This window comes from Vipera berus (assembly GCF_964194415.1).
Source record: "Vipera berus genome assembly, chromosome: 5".
Taxonomy (NCBI): domain Eukaryota; kingdom Metazoa; phylum Chordata; class Lepidosauria; order Squamata; family Viperidae; genus Vipera; species Vipera berus.
This window is the reverse complement of record NC_138207.1, coordinates 86,314,804-86,341,956: the sequence shown is the minus strand read 5'-3', so window position 1 is coordinate 86,341,956 and position 27,153 is coordinate 86,314,804. Positions and strand designations below refer to the sequence as shown.

Sequence of the window (27,153 nt, the reverse complement as noted above, 5' to 3'; positions counted from 1 at the left end):
CGATGCACATATCCATAGATGTGTATTCCTAGTTAGCAGAACAGCTGCTGAGTAAACCCTGCAGAAGTGATGATTTTTTTTCCCTGCTCTGATAAGCTTTGAATAAGGGAGAAAAAGTCAAGAATTCCCAAGGATGTGGGAGGCTGTAGGGCAGGGGTGTCAAACTCAATTTCATTGAGGGCCGCATCAGCATTGCGGTTGCCCTCAGGGGGCTGGGTGGGTGTGGCCAGGGTGGGCGTGGCCTACTGGGTGGGCGTGGCTAGAGTGCATATGGCCTACTGGGTGGGCATGGCCAGCCCTACATAGTTTGCATCAAGGGTGCCTATGGGGGCCTGGGCAGGAGTGGGACAGATCTGAGGGTCTCTGGGCCAGGGCCAAGGCAGTGGGGGCTGTTCCCTGACTGTTTCCAGGATGGCTTCACGGACCACATGAAACCACTTCGCGGGCCGGATCCGGCCCCCGGGCCATGTGTTTGACATGTCTGCTGTAGGGAAAAGTATGCCTATGCAAGCTATAGGGAAGAGTATGCTCATGCAAGCAGATGTTTTGGATTTAAGGAATCAGAGCCCGGTACCTCTTAGATGCCCATTTTAGGGGCTACATTTTATTTTATTAATTTTTTTTCCACTTAAACTCTTTTCAGTTTTCAACATTTGTGCTGGGGGATGCGATGGGCCCCAGAGCCACATAAAGGGATCTTGGAGGCAACAGTTGCTCATCCCTGCATTGGTCTCAGCCCATTCACAGACATCATTAGAAGAAGCCAACACAACTAAAGAAACACAAATACACTAATGATGTTATCTAGTTTGGGTAATGAAACATCTGCGACAAAATAACATTTGCACCAAGGACCCCTCAATAAAGAAACACTGCTCTGAGAACAAATGGGCAATCTCGGGCTATTATTTTAGCTTGTTCACTGTTTTATATAATAACTGGTACCTATGTCATTTTATAATGGTTTGCCATTTAAGCACACTGTTAATTTATTATTTATCTACTAACGGCATCCATGAATGGAAGCAGTCATAATCTCAGTTCCATGGTGTTGATTTTGTAAGGAACCTTAAGTTTTAAAATGGCATACGCACTTCAAGGAATCAGTGTGGGGGGTTTCCCCCCTCCATCTGTTAAACCTGTCTGATAGGAGAAAAAAATAACTTAAAATTTTTATACTGGGAAACACTGCGATAAACCTAGCAAGCAGCAAAATAATGTATGAGTGAGTTTCATGATGTATATTTGAAGACTTTAGCTGGTATTTTACATCATCTAATCTCATATTTTTTGAATGTACACAGTGGACTATGAGTCATAATTTACTTATTTATAAACATACTGTTTTGGATTCTCAGCTAATTCTTCACAAATGTCCTGCACAAATATCTTGATGAGTAGGCAGCTGCTTCTGTAACTTTTGTCATTTGGTCGAATTTCACTGGCAAAAGAACCACCGGTCCACTGGTTGGAGAGAAAAGAAATAAGGGAAAGAATTTAAAAAAAATATGTCAGCATAATCTGTTTCAAGCTATTGTAACAGGCTTCACAGAAGTAAATTATTCAGAGGCAATTTCTCTGAAAAATGAAGAAGCAGGGAATACCTGAGCAAAAATACTTTTATTGAATACACTTGGTTTATTGAAGTGGGCATGACTTCTGGCTGAACAGCCTTTGCCAGCACATGATCTGGACATCTGACAATCTGCATATCAGAAAGTCCATTCCTTTGACGTATGGGGAAACTCTTTCCATGCATATTGAGAACATGATGGGGAAGCTTCTTTGAGAGAAGTGATCACAAACAGAGATGGTAAATATACTGGCTGAGCTTCTGTGAGGTTTATGGGGATTTAGATGCGGGAGGTTTGATAACTACAGTTTTCTAAATCAGTTTTCTAAATCAACCCATTGTACCACTTTTAGGATATGGCAACATCCGAGTACCACCAGTTGCCTAGCAAGGTGTCAAAAACTTGATCCCCCCCCCCAAAAAAAGGAAAAAAGTGATGAAGTACAGGTAGTCCTCGACTTACAACAGTTCACTTAGTGACTGTTCGAAGTTACAATGGCACTGAAAAATTGCCCCCAAGCCACAGCCGAGCAAGACATCTGCCTGCCCGCCCGGCAGCGCTCTTCCTCCTGTCCGAGGTTTTCATTGTTGAGCATTTCTGTTGAGGGTTGGCAGCAAGGGTGGGGTAGGGGGGTGTTTGGTTTTTATTCCCCCCCCATCTGCTAGGTGGTTGCAGTAGGTTTTGGTCACTTCACATGACCCTGGGACACTGTGACCGTCACAAATATGAATCAGTTGCCAAGCATCTGAATGTAAATAACAAGTCCCTGGAGATACTGCAACATTCCAGCTGATCGGTGCTTCTTCTGGGCACTGAGTTCCAGCTGAAGCCTGGCGCTGAGCCTGGCGCTTCCACTGAGCCCTGACAGCCCTGCAGCTCCAGCCGTCTCTCGCTCAGGCTTGTGTGGTGCTGCCACTGGTTCAGCTCATTCCCCTCCCCTGGTACCACTTTTCTAGGATGGTCACGTACCACCTGCCAGGTGCCAATGTACCACAGGTGGTACCTGTACCACTGGTTGAAAAGCCCTGTTCTAAATGCTTAATATTATAGCACTATAAAGTAACAGAATCTATATTCAGCTTTAAATGTAAAGTTTCCAGAACAGCAATCATGCTAAATTGCTGCAGTACAATCCAAGTTACATATAGGATAAATCAGATTCTAAATCTTATAAACTTATGCTCTTAAATGTTTTATTAGCTTTAAAATACCATAATAATACTTTCTTAACAGAAAACAAGATGTCTTACTAGACATCAATACCATTACTGCAACCTAAATTGTGTTCTACCTACTGTTTGGCATAGCTATAGAACTAATGGATAAATGTCTTACTCTGCCTTACATTTAGCCAGGTTTAATATCCCAATCAAATGTCTGGCTGTTTCTGGCCTTAAATCTGTCTTGCAAAACACAGCAAATTATAAGGTACACATTTACTCTGCATATTTAGGTTAATATGATAAAATGGTCAAGCTTGTCATTCCCCAACACAAAAATACATTTATTCATATTTCATTCCAAATTAAGATAATTTACCTTCAGCTGGTAATGGATTACAGGTCCCACAAGGAGGTAGCTGAAACATATTTTATTCAGAATTATTACTTAATTCAGAACTGCCTATAAATCGTAGCAATTCTTTTATAATAAATATTTTAAATATCACATTTTGATAGTTTTGGAATCATCTTTATTGACTATGCTAGCTGGAAGAGGCTGGCTGTGGAGAATGAAAGTGTCTCTAAAACTTAACTTTTATGTCTGAAAAACTGGGTCTTGTTTATTAGGCTGTGATTTTTCTTCTGCCTGTGTTTCCAATGTTAGGGAGAAAAAGGAATCTTGGGATTGTTGCAAACCAATTCTAAGTGAAATCAATTAGACATTATTTTGCATTTTTCTAACACAGTTCTTACATATTTTTTTTGAAACAGATGTACAAGATGAACAGAAGAAAATCTTAGCATAGTCAGCCTGTAGAAAATATCAGAAAAACAACTAAATTGTAAACCACCCTAGAGTCACTTGATTGAGCTGGACAGGTATAGAAACTGAATGAATAAATAAAATAAAATAATAATTTAAATTTACTTAAAAGGAGTTTTGGGAAAAATTAAAACTCACAGCAAAGATAAAGCATGCTTTCTCCTGTTGTGTCAGTCCTCGCTTTAATAAATGCCCTGTTTGGCAAACATCTTAAATTATGACTACACTGAAAAATAACTCTATGACTGGTCCTTGCACTTATAACTGTGATAGTGACAATTCTGGCACTTTGCCACTGGTAAATATTTACAAGTGGCACAAAGTCCATGGCCAAGTGATCACTGTTTATGCATGCTTTATAGTCTGACAAGCAGTCAAAGGAGAAGCTGGCAGTAAAATTGCAAGTTGCGGTCATGTGACGTCTCACTTAAGGACAGTGAGTTGACTTGCTTAATGACCAAATGGGAACTGATGTCATGTATCCATCACAATTACGTGATCTTTCGCATGGCAATGGAGACACTAGTTCCAATTGTGGTAATTAAGAACAATCTGTAAAGTGGAGTTAGCAAGATACACATTCGATTCTCGGGGCTACTATGAGAAGTGGGAGGAGCACTACTGACTTCAGGCCTGGCTTGTGGGCGTTCTCCAGCCATCGTGAAGTCTCTGGGAGCAGAATGTTGTTGTAACTAGACCTTGAATCTGATCTGGGAATTTTCCTTTCTGAGTTTGCCCAGAATGCACACAGCTTTTCCCAGTAAATGTCCCAAGATGTGAAGGGAACAAATGTTGATCAGAACTGCTTACCGCTGACACAGTGGCTGCTGCGGCATTTTGACTACAACGGAAAGGACTATCCGTCAAAGTTGTGTTTGTGCTGGAAAAGACAGAAAAAATAGACAGGTTTTTCTCCAATGCATTTAAGTAATATGAATATCTTGAAATATACCTTTAGAATGAGACATATTTAGGGATAAAGTAGGATATAAATTCCATAAAAAATATTAAAGCATTAATTTTACACACAGGTTAAGACTCATTTGATTCATCTTTGCAAGGCACTCCTGAAAGAAACAGTAAAACAACTTACCAAGCAATCTCTCCTCCATTTGTTTTTTTAATTATCAGAGCCCTCCAGTAGTTATGAGTGCTTTTGATAGTATCAATTGCAAAGTCCTAGGATTTAAAATGGGAAACAAATTCAGTCTCTTCTCAGCAGCCCGATATATAATATGCCGTGATTACCACAACATACATAACTACATACATGCACAATCATAGATTTTATTTATCGTATCGTTACACTGCACCATACTACATTTAACAGTGTAGTGAAGCATCACTGGCTAGTTAATTTGAAAAGAAAAAGAAGTCTTTTTGTTTTCCTTGTGTAGTCATCACATCTTCTGTAGTTAAGGACAATTTCTGAATGCAGTTCTGAACAAAAACAGCCGCAGACATACTTTGGTACACTTCTGGCACTGTTTGCAAGAAAAGCGTAAGCCGTTTCCAACAGTGGCCAGTAGTAGACAAAATATATACATACCCTATCTTTAAATTCTCCATTGAACGCAAACTGGTTTTCTGGCTTCCCATCAGGTACTTTGTATCGTCTAAACCAGTCCACAGTTGCTTCCAGGTATCCAGGTTTAATTCTTCTGACATCACCAATATCTTAAATTTTTAAAAGGCATATATATTCAGCATCTGCTACGTTTTGTTTTGAGTGTCCCAATATATTTTACTCTTAGATTTCCCTAGGGAAACGTCTCGCGGAAGAAATGTGACCATTCCCGTAAAAATCAGCCTATATTCCATCAAGAATTCTACTGTACATCGATGGCATTAATTAGGGATTATTTCAAATGTAAGAGTAGGAAGCCAAAGGGAAATCAGATCAATATAGTACTCAGAAATGAAGTTCAACTTTGCATGATAGCTATTTATATGCAGGTACAGGTAGTCCTCAACGTACAGGCACAATTGAGCCCAAAATTGATGTTGCTAAGTGAGAAATTTGTCAAATGAGTTTTGCCCCATTTTACGACTTTTCTTGCCACGCTTGTTAAGTGAATCACGGCAGTTGTTAAATTAGTAACACGGTTGTTAAGCGAATCTGCTTTCCCCATTGACTTGGCTTGTTAGACGGTTGCAAAAGGGGATCCCATGAGCCTGGGACACTGTAACCGTCATAAATGTGAGTCAGTTGTCAAGCATCCAAATGTAAATCACATTTTTCAGCGCTGCTGTAACTTTGAATGGTCACTAAGTGAACTGTTGTTAAGTCAAGGACTACCTGTACTCTTTCACAATGGAATGGCATAAAGAGTAGAACACCAGTCTTACTTTGTACCAGTTACCCACTTTCCACGTGTGGAATTTCAAAGCTGGAAAAGATAAGGCATAAATGTGTCTGCATTCTCACTTCAAAGCTACTTACTATTCATATTAGCAGCTTCAGGGTCATTAACGTTGATCGCAATGATCTTCCAATCGGTTTCACCCTCATCAATCAATGCCAGCGTACCCAAAACTTTCACTTGAATTATTTCGCCTCTTTTGCACACCTGTTTGAATAAATTTACTTATTAGGTATGAATCACGCAACTGGTCCTACTAAGCCAGAACAGGTGAAGTAACAATATTTCCTCTTCTGCTTAACTGCTCAGCAACCTGAACTTCGTGGAAAAAATTCCAGTGTTCAGCAGCCTATTCAGAGGCTGATTTTGGACAACAATTTCTGTAGACAAGCTTTTCTCAGGTGAAGAGGAAAGGTCTTACTTGATTATTTTCTTTTTTTTATTGAAAAGTTTTTCAGTACATTTTATCTTTAACAAAACAAAACCCCTCCCAACCCCCTCCCCTCTTCCCAACCCACCCCAACACCTCCCTCCCTCCCCTTCCCCCCTCCCCGACTTCCCAGAGCTAAATACAAGGTAAAAAAGTAAAAACAATCATAATCTACCATATGCAAACAACAATAAGCTATTAAGTCTATCGCACTTTAACTCTTATAAAATGACTACAAGCAATATAAATATCACATCAATACTTATTCAAATGCTAAATGAAACTTTTTAGTCCCATATTTATTCTGGATGTAATCAATCCATTTTTTCCACTCCACAATATATCTCTGTTGCGAATGGTCTTTCAAATACGCTGAGATCTTTGCCATTTCCGCCAGGTTAGAAACTTTTAGAGTCCATTCTTCTATAGCCGGCAGTTCTTCCTTCTTCCAGTATTGCCCTACTAAAAGTCTTGCTGCCGTAATTAAATTCAACATCAACTTAGTGTCCACAACAGTAGTATCAGTAATAATGCCCAGTAAAAACAATTGCGGACAAAACTTTATCCTTTTCTTAAATATCTTTTGCATATTCCACCAAATTTTAATCCAAAACGCTTTAACCTTTTTACAGGTCCACCATATATGAAAGTACGTTGCATCTTCACCACCACACCTCCAACATTTAGGCTGGTAGTTCGGATACATACTTGCTAATTTTTTAGGATCTAGATGCCATCTATAAAACATTTTATAAAAATTCTCTTAAATTTTGAGCTTGCGTAAATTTTACATTTCTCACCCAATCTTTTCCCAAGTATCCATTGTAATAACTTCTTGAAAATTCTGAGCCCACTTTATCATACAATCTTTAACAAGTTCTGTCTCTGAATCAATTTCTATCAATGCAAGATATATCCGTTTGATATGTGCTTGACCCTGATTTCTAATTTGCTTTACCAAATTTTCGTCAGTCATTGAAAAACCAATTTTCTGATCTTCTTTCCACCTGGCCTGTAATTGCCCATACTGAAACCAGGTTTGAACAATCTTTTCTCCTCGTAGATTATACGACTTCAAATGCCATACATTCCTTTCCAAACTTAAAATTTCCTTATATGTAGTCACATCATGTTTAAACCCAACATTTATAATTTTCTATTGCGTGTTTCGGTATTGCCCATAGAGGTATCTTATAATTTAACTTGTGTCTATACTTTTTCCAAACTCGCAACAGAGCATGTCTTAAAATATGCACCTTGAACACATTATCCACCTTCTTATCATACAATAGGTATGCATGCCAGCCAAATAACAAATCATGACCTTCAAGATTTAATAATCTCCCTTGTGTTAAATTAATCCAATCACTTATCGCTGACAAAGCAGCAGCTTCATAGTATAATTTAAAATTAGGCATTTTGAGACCACCTCTCTCACGCGTATCCTGCATGATCTTAAATTTGACTCGTGGCCTTTTCCCTGCCCAGACAAATTTATTAATACCCTTTTGCCATTCCTCCAAGTTTGAATCCTTTTTAAGAATAGGTATCATTTGAAATAAAAATAGAAATTTCGGCAAGACATTCATTTTCACTGCTGCAATTCTTCCCAATAAAGACAATTGTAATTTTTCCAGCTATCCAATTCTTTTTGAACTTTTCCCCATAGCTTTTCATAATTATTTTTATATAACTTTGCATTTGAGGGTGACAAATATACCTCCAAATATTTAACCCTTTTGACAATTTCAAATCCAGTTAACCCTTCTAAAACAGCCTTTTGTAATACTGTCATATTCTTAGACAGCATTTTAGTTTTTTGTATATTAACCTTGAATCCAGAAACTTTCCCATATTGCATTATTATCTCCATCAATTCTACAACAGAATTTTCTGGCTGGGTCACCGTAACAACCAGATCGTCTGCAAACACCCTCAATCTATAATCCTGATCTCTTATTTGAATTCCCTTTTTGGATGCTGAAAAAGCCTTTGATCAATTGGATTGGAAATTTTTGATGAAAGTATTAGATAAAATGAATTTTGGGGATAAATTTTTACAACCAATTAGGGCATTATATCAAAAGCCAACAGCCCGTATAATAGTAAATAATAGTCTGACTGAAGTATGTAATATTGAAAAGGGCACAAGGCAGGGGTGTCCGTTGTCACCTCTATTATTTGTTTTAACATTGGAGATATTATTGATTAAAATACGGGATTCGGAAAAAACTTACTTGATTATTTTCAACTAGGATTTCTCATTTTCATTGCATACTACGTTCTTCCAAGAAATGCCTTCACGGTAGTATCTTCAAACCGATACGATACTGTATAAGCACTGGGCATCTACCAGATTTGCTTTCCACATAGTATTTAAATATTTAGGCTATGCATAGAAATGGGCATATGTTTGCATTCCATGACATTTTAGCTCTAATGCTGTAGCTGCACCAAAATATATAATGCTGTATTGAAAGATTAGTACTTTCCCCATCTGGTAGGCTCTCTGTTAACTTCTTAAAACGCAATAATTTGGGCAATGGAGCAATTTGTAACTGCTTGTTTGTGAGCCAAAAATCCAGTTTGGGATTGCAGCTGGCAAGACACTGCATTAAAACGACAGAATCTGGGGATTTATCAATAATTTGGTGTTCTCCTTTTGTTTTGTGGGAAAGTAATGACATTATTCGAGAAAAGGGGTACAAATTGGGTCAAGCAGTTTAAGAACCACTGAACTAATGGCCCACAGGATGGATAAGCCCTTACTGTTTCAAAGAGTATTCTTGCCATTTTGAAATATAATCCCTCTCCCCCAGCAGAGTTTATGAAATGATAAAAATTGCCTTGAGCTAATATGCTTCCTATCATAAACTTTACAGTTCTTTAAACATTTTCTGTACAGGGACTCCTCAAGTTATGCTGGCAATCAGGATTGGAATTTTCATTGTTAAGCAATGTAGTCGTAAAGCACAATGTTATGTGACCGCAAAGCTTAAAAGGTAAAGGTTCCCCCACACATGCGTGCTAGTCGTTTCCGACTCTAGGGGCCGGTGCTCATCTCTGTTTCAAAGTCGAAGAGCCAGCGCTTGTCTGAGGACGTCTCCGTGGTCATGTGGCCGGCATGACTAGACGCCAAAGGCGCACGGAACGCTGTTACCTTCCCACCGTAGTAGTCCCTATTTTTCTACTTGCATTTTTACGTGCTTTCGAACTGCTAGGTTGGCAGAAGCTGGGATGAGTAACAGGCGCTCACTCTGTTACGCGGCACTCGGGATTCGACCCGCCAAACTGCCGACCTTCTGATCGACAAGCTCAGCGTCCTAACCCACTGAGCCACCACATCCCTTTTTGACCGCAAAGCTTAGCAGCCCCTATTGCCCTCATTAAGTGAGGATCCAAGGATTGTGAGCTGTTAAGGGAGCACGCCTGCAACTTTTTGCTGGCTTCCAACAATCAAAATCAGTGGGGAAGCTGGCAGGAAGTTGGAAGTTCCAGGTGGTTCATAGGCAGACTAGCTGGCAGGCAAATGGCTACCGCTGGGTGGAAGAAAGCAAGGGGATACGGGCTTGGGGTGCTGGCTACCAGTGGGTGGGGAGAGTGTATGAGTGGCTGGAGAGGCTCAAGGCTGTGGGAAATGTGTGGATGGATGAGATTTACCTGAGCAACTTGCAGCTTTCCCCCGCTGCCTTTCCCACTGACTTTGCTTGTGGGAAACTGACAAGGAAGGTCGTAAGTTATGATCATGTAATCACAGGGTGCTGCAGTCATTGTAAGTCTGAGCCGGTTGCCGAGAGCCCAGATCATGATCGCGTGACCACAGAGATGCTCGGACAGCTGGAACTTCAAGGATCAGTTGTAACCATCACTTGTTCAGTGCCAACATAACTTTGAATGGTTGCTGAACAAGTGGTTGTTAATCAAGAATTCTACACGTAAAGATCAGTCACTTTTCCATATATTTATAGTGACAGCTAGAGAAACAGCCCGATTGCAAATATCTTCACAGTAACATATTGGCAAAATTTCAAAGATGGTTAGCAAACTCCAAATTTCTACCTGAAAAGTATTTTGTTACCTTGTCTCCAATTTCACAAACGTCGATTGGATCATTGTCTCCGCAACAGTTGGTATTTTCATCTTTATGCATTGGATCTTCCCACGTCTACAAAATAAATACCGTTTCCTTTAACTACTTGCTACGCAACCTTCCTTTCATCTCAGCACAGGGCTGCTCAATTAAAATTGAAAACTGTACCATGTTAAAATATTTTGCACTTTAGATATTCTATAAAGCAGACATGTCAAACACAAGGCCCGGGGGCCGGATGCGGCCCACGAAGTGGTTTCATGTGGCCCGCGAAGCCATCCTGGAAACAGTGAGGGAACGGCCCCCACTGCCTTGGCCCTGGCCCAGAGACCCTCCTTCTGCCAGAAACCCTCAGATCTGTCCCACTCCTGCCCAGGCCCCCATAGGCACCCTTGATGCGAACGATGTAGAGCTGGCCATGCCCACCCAGTAGGCCGTACGCACTCTAGCCACGCCCACCCAGCAGGCCACGCCCACCCAGGCCACACCCACCCGGCCCCCTGAGGGCAACCGCAATGCTGATGCGGCCCTCAATGAAATTGAGTTTGATACCCCTGCTATAAAGGAACTGAAAACTGTTCTTTGTCCACTGACAGCTATACAGAATTGTGTAGCCAATAGTTGTGATGTCTTTGGCTAGAAGAAAACAAGGAATTCGTAATCTTTCAAAGACATAATGTATTCCCCCACACACACAAGGGACTTAAGACCCTGATTCAAAGTTCTGATGCCACCCCTCCACAGTCACACCACCACATTTTGAGCACTCAGCAAGTGGCCTGCATTTACGACCATTTGCAGTGCCTTGTGATCGTATGACTGCGATTTATGACCATTTTGTCAGAAACTGGTATTTGCATCGGTTTCCAACAAAAACAGGTGCATAGTGAACAAGTTCGATTTATGACCACCGCATTTGCTTCATAAAACAGGAAGTAAAAATGGGTCCAGTCATGTGGTAACCCGTTTTATGACCATCATGACTTATGACTTTTATTGTCAGGCTCAATTGTGGTCGAAAGACAAGGACTACTTGTCAATATTTTGAGAAACTCATGCTTTTAAGAATGTAGAAAAGGATGCATTTTCTCGCTAGGACAATGCAAGCGTTGTTTATGAACATACAACAGGGGTCTTCAAACTTGGCCCTTTTATGACTTGTGGACTTCAACTCCCAGAATTCCTCAGCCAGGCACACTGGCTGAGGAATTTTGGGAGTTGAAGTCCACAAGTCATAAAGGGGCCAAGTTTGAAGAACCCTGACATACAAAATGCAAAACAATTCAATACAGAATCCAAAGCACTACACAATCTGAGCGCCGTAGTTCCAGATATATCCCTTATGGGGAAATACATTAGCAACGTAATGTAGCTTTCCTTTCTTCGCATCTTGTTTAATTGGATTCAATACAGAATCCAAAGGACTTCACATGAAATCTGAGCTACTTCAACGTAAAGAGGTTGTCTCACATCCAAGGTGATTGCAGGGGCAACGCTTGCTAACAGGAAATTATAGTTCAGGACTGCTTTAATAGAAATTGACCTAACTCCCTTCCAGCTGAGAAACAGTGTTGTGAAAATCTAGTGGAGACAGCTCTGGAATGCTTTGTATTTCATATAAGAACACATGCTAGTCTATCCAGAGCACCAGGGATACCAGCTTGGGGAATAAAAGGGATATCAGAATAAATCCTTAATGAGATAATACAGTACAAAGCAAGTTATGGGCCACTTTCTATTGAAAAGTGAACTTATTATCAAGACAGCTTTGAAACCTAAGAAAGAGGTTAACAATAAAACATCGCAAAGCCAACAAGTCCAAAGGAAAAGGGAAGGGACATTATCTTTTCCCATAAGTAACAGAAGAACAGGAAGATCAGTCAGAAGGAAATTGACAGAAAAAACAATAATAAAAGCACTCCATTTTAATGTAGCTCAGGTTTGGATACAATGGAAACAAAATCTATCCACAGTATTACTCTGTGCCCCCATAAGATTGTGCTTAAAATACCTAAAATATGCATGTGTAAAATCCTGACGTTCTGCTCCGATGGACACCCATTTCTCTCTACTAGTCTGTGAAATGGATTTATTATTATTAAAATTTATATAATAATAATAAATCCATTAAATGAATTGGATTAAAGCACATTAAATATACTTTAATCCAATTCATTTAATGGATTTATTTATTATTAAAATACAACAACCATGCTATAGGAATAAATGTTAAGAATTTGATATAGTTTCCATGGACAAATTTAAAAGACAGCATTGATTGAATAAATATTACATTAAAATTGATTTGTGGAGCATTCCTATTATTACTATCAATTCATTCAATCTATGCTGGCTTTATGAGAGCTCTCTGTAGTTTTAAGGCTTCTTATGCTTTAATAAAGCTGTTCTTTCTGTTCTAACCAGGGCTTTTTTTCTCATAGAACGCTCAGAACGGAGTTCCGGCACATTTTTTGGATGGAACCTTATAGGGTAGGCAAGGAGGGTTGTATGACACGTGTGAGTTCCGGCACCTTTTTCTTTTACAAAAAAAGCACTGGTTCTAACACAGGCAGCTTGCTTGTTTACAGCCTAAGATGTTTATTTCTTCCTCCAGAGAGTTTGCCCACAGTTGTCTATGCAGTGGCATAAAGTTCCCCTTCATTAGTGTTGTTTGTTATTGAAATTCATAAAAAAGATAAGAGTATAATATTAGAGTACCTGTGGAATAGCGCCATAGTTCCAGATATATCCCTTGTGGGGAAATACATTAGCAACGTAGCGTAGCTTTCCTTTCTTCACATCTTGTTTAATTGGATTTAGAGGATCCTTAGTTGCAATCTAAAACAGAATTTACTTAGTTTAGTACTCAAATTTTTAAAAATCCTTTAAGAAAAAATGTAACTTTCTTTGCAGATGTTTTACTTAATATTTCTAATATTTCTTAATATTTCTAGCAAGATAAAATAGCCAGAATGATAGGAACCATAAATACACACAAAAACAGTGTGTGTGTGTCTCACTGGAAAAAGTTCCGTGTATGTACACATAGGACTTTGGCTTTAAAAAACTTGCTAGTACAAACTTGGCCCTTTTATGACTTGTGGACTTCAGCTCCCAGAATTCCTCAGCCAGCGTGCTGAGTTGAAGTCCACAAGTCATAAAATGGCCAAGTTTGAAGACCCCTGTAGTAGATTATATATTATTAATAGCAGGGAAATTGTAATTTAATATACTTAGTCCTCGACTTCAACCAACTGGGCCCAAAATTTCTGTTGCTAAGCAAGATAGTTGTTAACTGAGTTTTGTCCCATTTCACGACATTTCTTACCACAGTTGTTAAGTGAAACACTGCCGCTGTTAAGTTAGTAAAGTGGTTGTTAAATGAATCTGGCTTCCCCACTGACATTGCTTGTCAGAAGATTGTAAAAGGGGATCACATGACCCCGGGACACTGCAACCGTCATAAATATGAGTCAGTTGCCAAGCATCTCAATTTTGATCATGTGACCATGGCGACGATACAATGGTCATAAGTCTGAAATGTGGTCGTAAGTACTTTTTTCAATGCCACTGTAACTTTGAATGGTCACTAAACGAACTATTATAAGTTGAGGACTACCTATAAACTAGTTTTTGATGAAGTAATTAATGAAGCCATCAATTATTGTGCTCTAGTTGTATTACCTCCATCTTTGCATTGGTCCATCGAGGTATTTCCACAACCATGTTGAAGACATGCTGAAAAGAACATAAATTCAGCAAAGTACATAGAAAAATATAACACAGAGAAATGTGCAATCAGTCATCCTTCCTGAATTGTCACCCAGCAACTATCATCCCATGGAACTCCCTGAAACGTTTCCATTCCCATGAATTTTATAACTATGCATTTTTTTCCTTCCTGCCCACAAATTTTGTCCAGAGTAAACTTTTGCCCAAATGTAAACTGGCCCTATTATAACTTTCAATTGGGAGGAGATGTTCATTTTTCCTTACCTAGCATGAGAAGAAACCCTTGACTTTTAAGAAAAAGAAGCTGTAGGAGAAATTTTCTCTTGGGTTTTGCTTTATTAATTGAGGGAGATGGCTCTCTGGATATTCAGACACAAAACTTTGACACCACAGCACTGGGGACAGCCCTCAAATCTTCCCATTTGGTAATGCAACAGCAAATATCTTTCATACACTCGAGAAGGCAATAATAGAATAATTACTGGAAAACACAATATATGGGCTATGCACATCTGGAGCCAGTTCCTACTTAACAGTTTATTCCTGGATCATCCACTGCCCATTAAAAGGATTAAGCAGTCCTGAAGCCTAATCCTGGTTTTCCATAAGCTTCAGGACAAGAGGGCAGATTAGATTACAGCTTAGGCTAATTTTTCTCCTTCAAAGATTAAGTTATTTAAAAGACCTTTTAACTGTCTAGGTCTGTCCACTTATGCTGTTAAGCAACTATTTGACAGAAATGCTTCAAGAAACCATTGAGAAGAATCATCATCAAATTCTGCAAGTCAGGAAAGATAAGTAATTTTAGCAAAATTTCAGAAGAAACAAAAGGTACTGAACATTTGTTAGATAAAATTTCAGATCATTTTTTTACATGGTTCAAAGTGAAGCAATATGTATTTGGAATATAATGATGGAAACAATCCAGGTAGGAATAAATTTAAAATGTCTCCAATACCAGAGTGAATTACAATTCTATTAAGTTTATAAAGACAACACGAATATTGGAAAGTGCTAGAGATTAGAGATAATAATGTATGCTTTTGTTCTAGGTAGAATTTTGAATTCTGCTTCCTATTTCAGCATTTCACCTAACTAAATTCCTGGGTGTGCAGCTAATGGGTCGGCTGGCTTGGTCGCTCAACAGTGAGAAAAGCTCATCTTCCTTCCCCTGCTCTGACCACTTTCTACAGGGGGACGATCGAGAGCATCCTGTCATACAGCATCACAGTCTGGTTTGGAAGCATCCCTGCTTCAGACAGGAAGGCGGTGCAGAGAGTGGTAAGGATGGCCGAAAAGATCATTGGCAGTTCCCTCCCTTCCATCCAGGACATGGCACATAAGCGTTGCTTGAGCAGGGTCCGAAAGATTGTCTAGGACACGACACATCCTCTTCGCAACCGGTTTTCCTTGTTACCTTCTGGAAGGAGGGGGCTTCATGGTATCGGCAGCAGAACATCCAGATTCAACCATAGCTTCATTCCATACAGCATTAACCTTGTGAACTCTCAAGCTTCCTCCTTCCGTTATATATTCAAGATGGACAGTATTTAATATTTTACTGTTATGTATATGTAGGGGTGTGGGTCTATACATACGTGGTTTATAGAGTGTTTTAGGTATGTGTTGTGTATGTGTTTCACTTTGAGAGCGGGCAACTAAATTTCATTTTTGATGTGTGCCATTGTGCCCAGAGGGAAAAAAATGACAATAAAGATTATCTAAAGATTATCTATCTCTGACATGCAATCAAAATGTTACTACAAAGCTATTATAAGCTGTATTGGGGTTATGACCTTGCAATTCTAACTTGAAAGCTGGCTATTCTTCTTTATCCTCAGAACTCATCTTTAAGCCGCTGTCAGTGCGTGCAGATTTTCAGTCTTCCAAACACTTGCATTCTTTTCTCACATCTTTTTCCCTATTTATTTTATAAATTAAAAATGGCTGCTGTCAAAAGACTGCGGCAGGAAGTACAATTGAGGCACTTACATTTTTTGAAGTATAAACAAATATCTCAACTGTCTGTTCATGCAGTATTGATGCCTAACCTGGAGGCCATGTGTCCATAAGAACATTTCTGTTCTGTCTGAAGCCCAAATATTACATTTAACTTGACACTTACACTGAACCACTAAAACATAATGTCTCAGGCTTATTTGCCGAGTTCCTAGACCAGCTAGAATAAAAGGTATGTAAAATTCCAAGGAAGTATAAATCAGGCCTGTATCTAATCTAGATGTTTGGCACGGCAGTGTTGAGCCAGGCAGGGACACCATTTAATCATGTTGGGATGATGAAAGAAATTAAGGGATTCCTCCCAACCAAAGCTCTCCTCGCTACAAGCTTGAGACCAATCCATTCCAAACTAAATATTCTTAGTCCAGGGGTAGGCAACCTTGGCTCTTTTATGACTCATGGACTTCAACTCCCAGAATTCCTGAGCCAGCATGGCTCAGCTTGGAAACCTTTCCCTTTTCCCTCAGCATGGCTGGCTCAGGAATTCTGGGAGTTGAAGTCCACGAGTCATAAAAGAGCCAAGGTTGCCTAACCCTGTCTTAGTCTGATGGATAAAGACATTATATTCAAACACTATTCTGTTTCGTAAGCAAGTACAATAATTTCCCAGTTCAGTTGTGTTAAAAAAAGCACAATATATGGCAAACCAGAGACAGAAAAGATGAAAACTGAGTTCTATATGATGCGGTTTATTGGATATTATTACATCTGAAGCAGCTAATTTTACACAAGTTCTTAAACTATGAATGCGAATCCATAGTTTAAGAACAGATGGCTCCAACCTTATTAGCCTTTCCTTGAAGATCTGACTGGCCTTCTCAGATGGGAAGATTAGACAAGCTCTGCGGCTCATATGTTTTTTCCCTCCAGGAAAAGGAGTTATAAGAGTTGACGACTTGATGGCATATATTCAATTAATCAGTGTTATTATTTATCCTGGGTACCACAGTTACATGTTGTGGGATTTTGAATGTGTGTTTTCAATCCTTCTACACCCACCCAGACATCCACATAAATCATATAAATAAAATAAACTGGTTATTAGGATGAGAAAACTCCAAATAAATAGTAGGGAAAAGCCTCTTATATACCAACAATTTCTCAAAATGTGAAAGCCAAATTCCCAACACTAATTTTGGAAATCAAATCAGCTTTAAAAAAATGAGCAACAAAGTTTTCATTTTCTCTGTATTATGCAATAGAAATTGGTCTAAAAGCAAGGAAACACTCCCTTTAGTCTATATTTCATTGAGTGTGGGAAGATAGAATTATTTCATATTTTTTCTCCCTTGGAAGCAGTTTCTACAGTAAAACAAGCAAACTTCAGTCTATGACTAAAATAATTATTTATAACCAGCAGAATAAGTTAAATGAAGATTTCCTGCCGCAATTCTGCTTCAGAATTTCTTTTACTCTACACCAGAATTCCTTAATTCAGACGCCTCCTACTTAACCAATGAAGGTCAATAAAACTACAAGTAGTCTTTGATTTATGACAATTGACTCCAAAATTTCTGTTGCTAAGTGAGACACTTGTTAAGTGAGCTTTGTCCCATTTTAAGACTTTTCTTGTCACAGTTGTTAAGTGAATCTGGCTTTCCCATTGACTTTGCTTGTCAAAAAAAAAAATACAAAAAGTGATCATATGACCCTAGGACACTGCAACTACCATAAATATAAACCAATTGTCCAGCATCCAAATTTTGATCATGTGACATGGGGATGCTGCAATAGTCGTGTGAAAAACGGTCATAGGTCACTTTTCTCAGCGATGTTGTAACTTTGAAAGGTCAGTAAGTGAACTGTTGTAACGGTTGCCTTGTTATTAAAATACATACAATAGAATTTCTCTCCTTTAAAGGTAAAGGTAAAGGTTCCCCCGCACGTGTGTGCTAGTCGTTTCCAACTCTAGGGGCTGGTGCTCATCTCCGTTTCAAAGCCAAAGAGCCAGCGCTTGTCCGAGGACATCTCCGTGGTCATGTGGCCGGCATGACTAGACGCCAAAGGCACACGGAACGCTGTTACCTTCCCACCGTAGTAGTCCCTATTTTTCTACTTGCATTTTGACGTGCTTTCGAACTGCTAGGTTGGCAGAAGCTGGGACGAGTAACAGGCGCTCACTCTGCTACGCGGCACTCGGGATTCGACCCGCCAAACTGCCGACCTTCTGATCGACAAGCTCAGCGTCCTAATCCACTGAGCCACTGCGTCCCTTTTCTCTCCTTTAAGATGAACTAATTACCTATCTAGCACTTAATCATATAGATCAGAGGAACAGGTGAAAGGAGAAAAGGAACCATGTAAATTACCTTGTCAGCGTCTGCATATATTGGAATGTCATGGAAAGGAGAGATGCACTGTCCTTTATCATTTTCTGGAAATGAAAGAAGATGCCTATGATTTTTCTTAAATAAATTCAACACTAAGATAAAAGTACCTTAATGGGACATTTATGACAAGAGACCATTTCTGTACTATCAGTAGGAGTAGGAGAAGGGTCACACACACCCCTCCCCTTGGTAATCTGCTCCTGATTGGTAAAATCTCATCTGGAGGATTCTGCACATTTGTAGAAAGAAGGCCAAAGAGGAGAGGATGGGAACGTTCCATTACAGACACAATGGATTTGAATTAATATGATGAGTGCCTCTAAGAAGACAAATTTATAGAGGCTTGACCATCTCTGCAGTTAGTTTTCATTCCAATTAAGTCAAAACAAAAATCTTACAGAATTACCATCTGCTTCATCTCAAATTAGGTAAAGGTAAAGGTTCCCCCGCACATGCGTGCTAGTCGTTTCCAACTCTAGGGGCCGGTGCTCATCTCCGTTTCAAAGCCGAAGAGCCAGCGCTTGCCCCAGGACGTCTCCGTGGTCATGTAGCCGGCATGACTAGACGCCAAAGGCGCACGGAACGCTGTTACCTTCCCACCGTAGTGGTCCCTATTTATCTTTCGAACTGCTAGGTTGGCAGAAGCTGGGACGAGTAACAGGCGCTCACTCTGCTACGCGGCACTCGGGATTCGACCCGCCAAACTGCCGACCTTCTGATCGACAAGCTCTGCGTCCTAACCCACTGAGCCACCGCGTCCCTCATCTCAAATTAGTCAATGTAAAAAGAGGAAAATGGCACCTGTGATCAAGTCTGTAACAATCCTTAAGAATGTTCTTAACACTTGACTGCCAGATGTTCTGCTCAGATGACTCCCAGTGATAATGTTGATTTAAATTCTCCTAACCAACACCGATAAACTGACCCTGTGGAATTTAATGCAACCCTGAAATGACACAGAACCTGGGAAAACTCTTTCTCTTTTGCCACTATTTTTTGGGGTAATTCAGTTCTTCTACTCCAAGAAGAGGAATAAATTATAAAATTCTAAAAAAAAATTATGTACCAATTATGTGTAGACACAGACCAGCAAAAAGTAAACAAACTTGTGTCTCCTTTCAGCTAATCACTGTTCTGCCCACTCAACCAATTTCTGATTTTATGGAGAAGACAAAAGAATTATTGACACACTCATAGTTCTATTTAACCACAAATTACAACATGAAGTTTTCAGAAGTTAAATCATGAGTTTGTATCAACATGAAAGCCCCTGTTGTATTTACACTGACAGCAATAGCTGAGTTGGTAGAGAACACATAGAAGCAAAAGACAAATGTGAGTTTCAAATTAGTCACGAAATGCTAAGTCTGGATAGAAAAATGTATTAATCTAAATATAACCCATGCACTATATCTTATTGCAGTAATTATATAAAATAGCTAGCAACCTGGCAGAAGTCCTACAGAACATCATGATCAGCTGAGATTCAACAGCATTTCAATGATGTAATTTCAGTTTTTTTTTAAAAAAAAATTAATATTAGGGATGGAAACAATCCACTTCTGGGGATCTCTCTCTCACACACACCTTTACCTTTAAAACCTACCTAAACACTTTGAAAAAAGCTGCACACCCTTCCTATATAGCAGGGGTGTCAAACTGCCGGCCCGCGGGTCGGACGCATCACACAGAAGCCGCGCCCACCCCATTGCCAGCAATGGCAAAAGTCCCGATACATTGCGCGACGTCACGAATTTGACATGTCTGCTATATAGTATCACTAGGTACGTCTTTGAAGTCCTGAGACACTTCAAAAAGTGAGGAGACGGAATATCCTCTGATCCAATGGTGGTCACTCCATACAAAGGAAAAATATGTATGTTGCTTGCCATTTTTATAAACTTTAAAAATAGCTATGATGAAAGATACCACATCTTTACTCACATAGTACAAGTGGAAACCAAAAAACGTGCTACAAGTTCCTTTCCACGGGGGTCACATTGATTTAACTCAGCACAAGTCCTTTTGGAAATTTCTTACCTTAGTATAAAGAACCAGACCTAGGCTTCATGCAAGAAATATATTTTTTACAAGACTACATTCCTGCCTGGTGCTGGGAACATAATACAGCTTTCAAACCATACCTTCATAAACCATTACATGCCCCCAAGTTACTATTAGATTTTTACCATGTGTGCGAGGTAAGGAAGAGGGAGATTAAGAGGGCATCACATGACCAGACTTGATTTGACCACCTTTTTGCTGCAATTGTTAACCAAAACACCACAGTCATTAAATGAGACATCACATGACTGTGACTTGCAACCTTCCCTGCTGGGTTCCCCGTTGGCATTGCATGTCAGAAGCCAACTTCATGTGATGCTAGGGACACTTATAAGTCATTTAAGAAGTCTGGTACTCCTGTATGATTTATTTTGCTTCTAAATTTCTAGCTGTTTGCCAAAAGTCAAAGTTCTTTCAGAATAGCAATTCTGGGCCCTATTACAGAGTCACCTATCATGCCACACCAATTGCTGCAGGTAACCTTTGGATAATCTCAACAGACATTTCCTGTATGGTGAACACGGAAATTCTTGGGGTGGATCACTGCCAAGACGAAAATTGCCTTAAAGGATTATAGAGAAGGCTGGTTTAATTTTACAGCCACCTTCACTACCCATATTAGCTAGTAAGTCAGACTTTAAACTCAACTTCTTTGTAGAATGGAAGAGGAAATGGACGAGGATAAAAATCACCTGCAGACTGGAAGGAAACTCGAGAACGCCTTAAAAAACTATGAGAAAGGCAATACTCAAGCCATTACACTACAGATACGTGGACCAACATATACTTTTTTCTCAAGCTGAGCAGTCTCTGGTGACTTCATAGATGCCCCCACATAGCTTCTTGGCAGTAATATAGCAGTATTTGGTTGGTGTCTTCTTCCAGGGTGCTTTTCTTAAACTTCCCCAAGTTTAGATTCCATTCACCAAATCTCTATTCCATTTTTTATGGCCCAAAATTATGCCCTTTCCAACTAAACCACAGGTGATTCATTTTATCATACCAGTCAAACAAAAGGGAGGGGGAATCTATCTGCCCTTAGCCCTACAGATGACATAAGAATTACTCCACTATAATACTGTACAGTGCTAGTCAAGGAGAAAAGCCATAATTGAGCAACATAGTTTAGCAAGATTTTAAAAATCGCTTGAGGATGTAGGGATGTCAGTTATAGAAAAGTGTCACTCAGATCATTTATGGGCTATTTAAAATCTTGCTAAATCTTGTTGCTTAATCTTGGCTAAGTGCAAAGACCAAGCCTTTGCTCTTGGGATCAAATCTAAAGAGCATTACAATGGAATTTATTTATTTATTGGAGGGTAAATGTTTGTCCTCCAAGCTTGTGGATTTTTTTTAACTTGGAGAATGAACCTTTACCTTCATCCTATGCCCGAGCTACAGATATTCGCCACTATTACTTATATTTTTTGCACTGGAGGGTTAAAGTTTCTGGTTTGAAATAACCAGAAAGATGGAGTTGTTAGCTGTCAAACAAACAATAAACATTCTATTATTTGGACAACACCAATTTATAAACTAATCTAAAATACAGTTGCTGTATTAGACCATTTTCTATTTGTTGACCATTCACCTGAGAAACCTGTTTTGGAGCTCTTCATACCCCTACCCAATTTAATATTTGCAAACATAACCAATTTACTTAACCCAAGATTACAAGTACAGTTTACATAATCCAAAATCAATATTTCACAACAGATATCTCATGCAAGCATTAGACCAATACTTCACTGAAGTGATTTCCCCTTTTCTATATCCAAAATTCCCTCCAGCGATTATGGGCAAAATATTTCTATAGTTCCCATCTCCTATTGCTGAGTGGTCAAGTTCAATGTCACCACTGTAAATTTTTCAAAATAGCCAGATGCCTACCCTGTTTCAATTCTTTTTGCAAATTGAAAACACTGCAGTACAAATATATTGTGTAATACCATCTTGGAATTTAAGCCCATCATAAAACAATTTACGTGAACAGCTAGCACAGCAGGTAGCTGCTTTTAAGCCAAACTTTGATCTCAAAATAATAATAATAATAATAACCAGGATCAGATTTGATTGAGAGATAATCAGGGTTGGGGGCTATACGGAACAGTGAAGGGCAAACCAATTCTCTAGCGGTGAGGAAATAAAAAACCCACAGTAAGTGGGGAGTGGAGCTCGTTTCAAAAGAGACTACTTTTTGACACAATTTATACAATCTCTTTCCATGGATAGTAAGAGGTCCCTGGGGGGAAAAAACTGAATCCCAAGAGACAATTTTCAAATAGTCATTTAAGCTAAAAGAAAAAAAAGAAAAGAAAGGAAAGGGGGGAAAAAAACGGTAGCCTCAAGAAACTTAAAAGAACTGAAAGTAGCATTTGCAATTGCAACACATATACCGGCAACGACCTAAATCCAATCTCCTCCCTTCACTTTCTCCCCTGTTCTGTTCTGGTCCTAGAGAACATACATCGTTCCTTTTTTCTTTCATCCACTGTTATCGACTTCTCTTTTTTTAAATAAACCGTACCAGCACGACAGGCAGGCGTAGTAGGCAAGACGACTTTCCACCCGGTCCCACCTCTGCTTTGGATACATTAACAAAAGTGAAACGACAAGAATGGTCCTCGGAGGAAAAAGCTTGCTATCATCCTCCCCTTTCTGAAGGGAAGCAGCTGAATTGACGAGATAACTTAACGTCAGATAGCCCCCAAAAACCCGCCCGAGAGAGATGAACGCCTTTTTTTATTTTAATTCCATTTATATCCCGCCCTTCTCCGAAGACTCAGGGCGGCTTACAAGCTTAGCAGTAGCCTTCATTCTGTGTATATGCCTGCTTGTTAGGGCTTTCACACACACCCCAAGCGGCATTATTACAAAGTCAGCTTAATTGCCCCCAACAATCTGGGTCCTCATTTGACCTACCTCGGAAGGATGGAAGGCTGAGTCAACCTTGAGCCTGGTGGGATGCGAACCTGCACTAATTGCAGGCAGCTGGTGTTACTTAAGGAGGCATTAGCCCACTGCTCCACCAAGGCTCATTTAATTCAATTTAAAATTGAATTTGCTGCAGTGGAAACTTACTGCTTGAACAAACAAGCTTACCAAAAACTATAATGGCTGGCCCCCAACAATCTGGGTCCTCGTTTTACCTCCCTGGGAAGGACACTCCCTACTTAAACTAAACTCGACCCGGCTCGCTTCCGAGGGTGACGACTATAGTTCGGGACGACCCAAAGCATCTCCAGCAGGCACATCCAGGTTTACTCAGCTTCTTGGAAACGCGCTCTTCCCGACCCCCCCCCCCCCAGGTTGCAACGGCGTCCCAGAGGAAAGTGAAACTTGACGATTTTATCTCTCGCTCGAAGCCCGCTTCACGCCCTTATAAGCCGCAGGCGCCACGCAGACGGATCCCTAACACCGCCTTGTATCTCGCCCAGCATGCATTCATTGATCGTGTCGAAGAACGGCGGGCTCTGCAAGGGTCCCCAAGGCTGGCTGGTTCCCCACCCCAAAAGTCGCCCCCGCCCGGGGCAGGGAACGGCCCTCCCGCCCTCAAGGACTCACTGAAGAAGAGCCTGTAATCGTCGCTGTTGAGGGTACCCCGCTCCTCCACTCGGTAAGCAGCCATGGTGCTCGGGCGGACCGGCTCTCGAAGCGAGCCACGAGAGCAAGGCAAATGCACCGCGCAGCCGCCCAGGGCGGGCCCTAATTTGTCCGACTGGCTCCTCCTCCTCTTCCTTTTCGGCCCCGCCCCTCGCGGCACGGAGCAAGCACCCCGCCGGAGTGTTTCATCATCCAGGCGCCAGGCCGGGGCCCGAGTGCGCAGGCTCTCTTTTCTCAGCTGCTTCCTCCGCCGCCTCCCGTTCGCCTGTAGAAGTACGAAAATATAGACTCCCTCATTCCCTTCCGAATTCCCTTTTATGGAAGGCTGAGATCACCCTTTGGTCCGATTTCAACACACGGACGAAGATAAGGTAAAAGGTAAAGGTTCCCCCGCACATGCGTGCTAGTCATTTCCGACTCTAGGGGCCGGTGCTCATCTCCGTTTCAAAGCCGAAGAGCCAGTGCTTGTCCGAGGACGTCTCCGTGGTCATGTGGCCGGCATGACTGGACGCCAAAGGCGCACGGATCGCTGTTACCTTCCCACCGTAGTGGTCCCTATTTTTCTACTTGCATTTTTACGTGCGGTCGAACTGCTAGGTTGGCAGAAGCTGGGACGGGTAACAGGCGCTCACTCTGTTATGTGGCACTCGGGATTCGACCCGCCAAACTGCCGACCTTCTGATCGACAAACTCAGCGTCCTAACCCACTGAGCCACCGCGTCCCTCACAGACGAAGAGGGGCAGGGCAATTACCATCCAGCATTGACTGGGTATTTTGTGATATATTTCGAAGAGATAGTTTACTCGTGAATCTTATTATTATATCTTTCCTTACCCGCAACAAAATGTAGACGTAGTAAATCATCATGGACATAGTCCAGGGGTAGGCAACCTCGGCTCTTTTATGACTCACGGACTTCAGCATAGCTGACTCAGGAATTCTGGGAGTTGAAGTCCATGAGTCATAAATATGCTGACTCAGGAATTCTGGGAGTTGAAGTCCACAAGTCTTAAAGTTGCCAAGTTTGAAGACCCCTGGCCTAGTCAGATCACTGACTTATCTAATTCAGGGTTGTCTACCAACAGCTATGCCAGACCTCAGTGTTTTCCAGCCTATTTTGAGATGAATTGTTCGATTATGCATCTTCAAGTCAGTGTCAATTCTTAGCAACCATGCAGGTAGATTTTCTGCAGGATCATCTGTCCCCAAGTTGAATCTTTAGATCAGTGATGGCGAACCTTTTAGAGACCGAGTGCCCAAACTGCAACCCAAAACCCACTTATTTATCGCTGGGTGCCAGGTGGGCGTGGCCTACTGGGTGGGCATGGCTGTGGTGCTCATGGCAGATTGGGTGGGTGTGGTGAAGGTGGGCGTGGTCACCTCAATGTTGCTCGTGGGGAGGGACACCTGTGGGCAGGGATGGAGAAGATCCAGGGGGTCTCTGGCAGGTGGGGCGGTAGGCTGGAGGCTCCTCCTGTGGGGTGAGGCGAGGCAGGGCGGGGGTGCCATTGCCATGGGGCAAGGCAAGGGCTGGGGCAGCTGCTGCCTGACATCATCAGCCCCCACACACAGAGGCCAGCAAGCACATGGGGACCGATGGTGTCCGTCAGTAGCCACAGCCTGCCGGCCCCTTAACCCCTTAACTCTGGGGTTCCGCAGCCCGTCGCCAGCAGTTCAAAGAAGCCGCTTCTGAGCTGGATGGCCGGCCGACAACTGAGGAGGTGATGCAGTGGATCGTGCCTGGGAAAAGGAGAGCATGCGAGGCCAGGAAGGACGGGATGGGGGGGAGGGAAACCAGCCGTGCTGGGATGCATCCAGCCACGTGGGACCTCGGCAAGTTAGCAGGCGGCTGGTTGAAGAGGGACAGTTGCCACCTCTGAGGCATGGTGCGGGTGCCCACAGAGAGGGCTCTGAGTGCCACCTCTGGCACCCGTGCCATAGGTTCGCCACCACTGCTTTAGATCTTCTTTCTTTACCAAAGCCTCATTTCATTCCCAGAATGGGAATGATTTCATGAACTAGGCCGGACAATTGCATAATATGCAGCTATCATTTAGAAGCACCCATAGTACTGTTGTTGTCATGGTACCTTTCAATTAGTGTTGACTCCTGGGCACTGCCTGGACTAATACCTGCCATTTTCTTGGCAAGGTTCCAGAGATGGCTTGCCATTGCCTTCTTCCTAAGGCTGACAGAGAGTGAACGGCCCAAGGTGATCTAGCTGACTTTGTGCCTAGGGTGGCACTAGAACTCACAGTCTCCTGCTTTCTAGCCTGTTGCCTTAATCACCTGAGGTAATCTCAGAAAAAATAGTGGAATCATTGCGGTGCTGATTCTGAGCAACAACTAAACAATTTATGCTTGTTTATGCGTATGATGCAAAGTTTATTATTTTCATTGAAGTAGCACAGCCAGTGGAATCCATTGGATGAGGTATTTGCATTATCAATGTATATTCACCACAACCTTCCTCCTCCAACTATACTTGATTTTCCTTTAAAGAGAGGCAGGAAAGAAGAAAGATATTATGGTAGACTGAAACACATTAGAAGCATTCATCTGTCCCATATTATGCAACCAAAAGTGGGGATTTGAAGATGGGAACATCTCCCACACCTCACATCCTTTCCTTAGTATCAACAGTGGTAAAGTATTTGATCTTCATAGTTTGCTTAAAGCATGTTTCTGAAACGGCTATGAGCATACAGTGGTATCTTGGTACTCAACTGCTTTGAAACTCATCAAATTTGGTACTCAGTGTATTTTGACGCAAAAAATTGTTTCCTGATACTCATCATTTGTTTGATACTCAACACACAAGCCAGAACTTGTTGGTGTTGGCTGCCTTGTGACACACTGTATTATTCCTTATGTGAAAAATTTATTTGGTTCTCATCATTTTTGGTACTTATTATGCCTGCCAGAACCAATTAACTATGAGTACAGAGGTGCCACTGTATT

At 41.1% G+C, this 27,153-nt stretch overlaps 1 protein-coding gene across 2 annotated transcripts; it reads right to left on the bottom strand.

Annotated features, from left to right (window-relative positions):
• Positions 1 to 409: 409 nt before the first annotated feature.
• PPA1 (inorganic pyrophosphatase 1) lies at positions 410 to 24,255 on the bottom strand. Of its 2 annotated transcripts, XR_014026752.1 has the most exons (12): positions 24,153 to 24,255; positions 18,504 to 18,568; positions 14,128 to 14,181; positions 13,162 to 13,281; positions 10,432 to 10,518; positions 6,004 to 6,130; positions 5,110 to 5,237; positions 4,654 to 4,739; positions 4,371 to 4,440; positions 3,114 to 3,153; positions 1,343 to 1,464; positions 414 to 772 (listed from the first exon to the last, which is right to left on the bottom strand). XR_014026752.1 is itself a non-coding variant. In XM_081330104.1 (11 exons), the coding sequence occupies exons 1-11, from the start codon at positions 24,214 to 24,216 to the stop codon at positions 1,439 to 1,441; spliced, it is 867 nt and encodes a 288-aa protein (XP_081186230.1). In that variant the 5' UTR covers positions 24,217 to 24,255; the 3' UTR covers positions 410 to 1,438. The 2 variants fall into 2 exon arrangements, 1 of the variants encoding a protein (XP_081186230.1); XM_081330104.1 differs by having other exon boundaries at positions 410 to 1,464.
• Between the last annotated feature and the right edge of the window lie 2,898 nt (positions 24,256 to 27,153).

Coding starts and splice junctions, on each gene's coding strand:
- PPA1 (XM_081330104.1), bottom strand. CDS start 24,216: ATGGCTGCTTACCGAGTGGAGGAGCGGGGTACCCTCAACAGCGACGAT. Junction 6,131..10,431: donor TTTGTGAAATTGGAGACAAG/GTAACAAAATAC, acceptor TTATTCAAACAG/GTGTGCAAAAGAGGCGAAAT. Junction 5,238..6,003: donor TGAAGCTGCTAATATGAATA/GTAAGTAGCTTT, acceptor TAAAAATTTAAG/ATATTGGTGATGTCAGAAGA.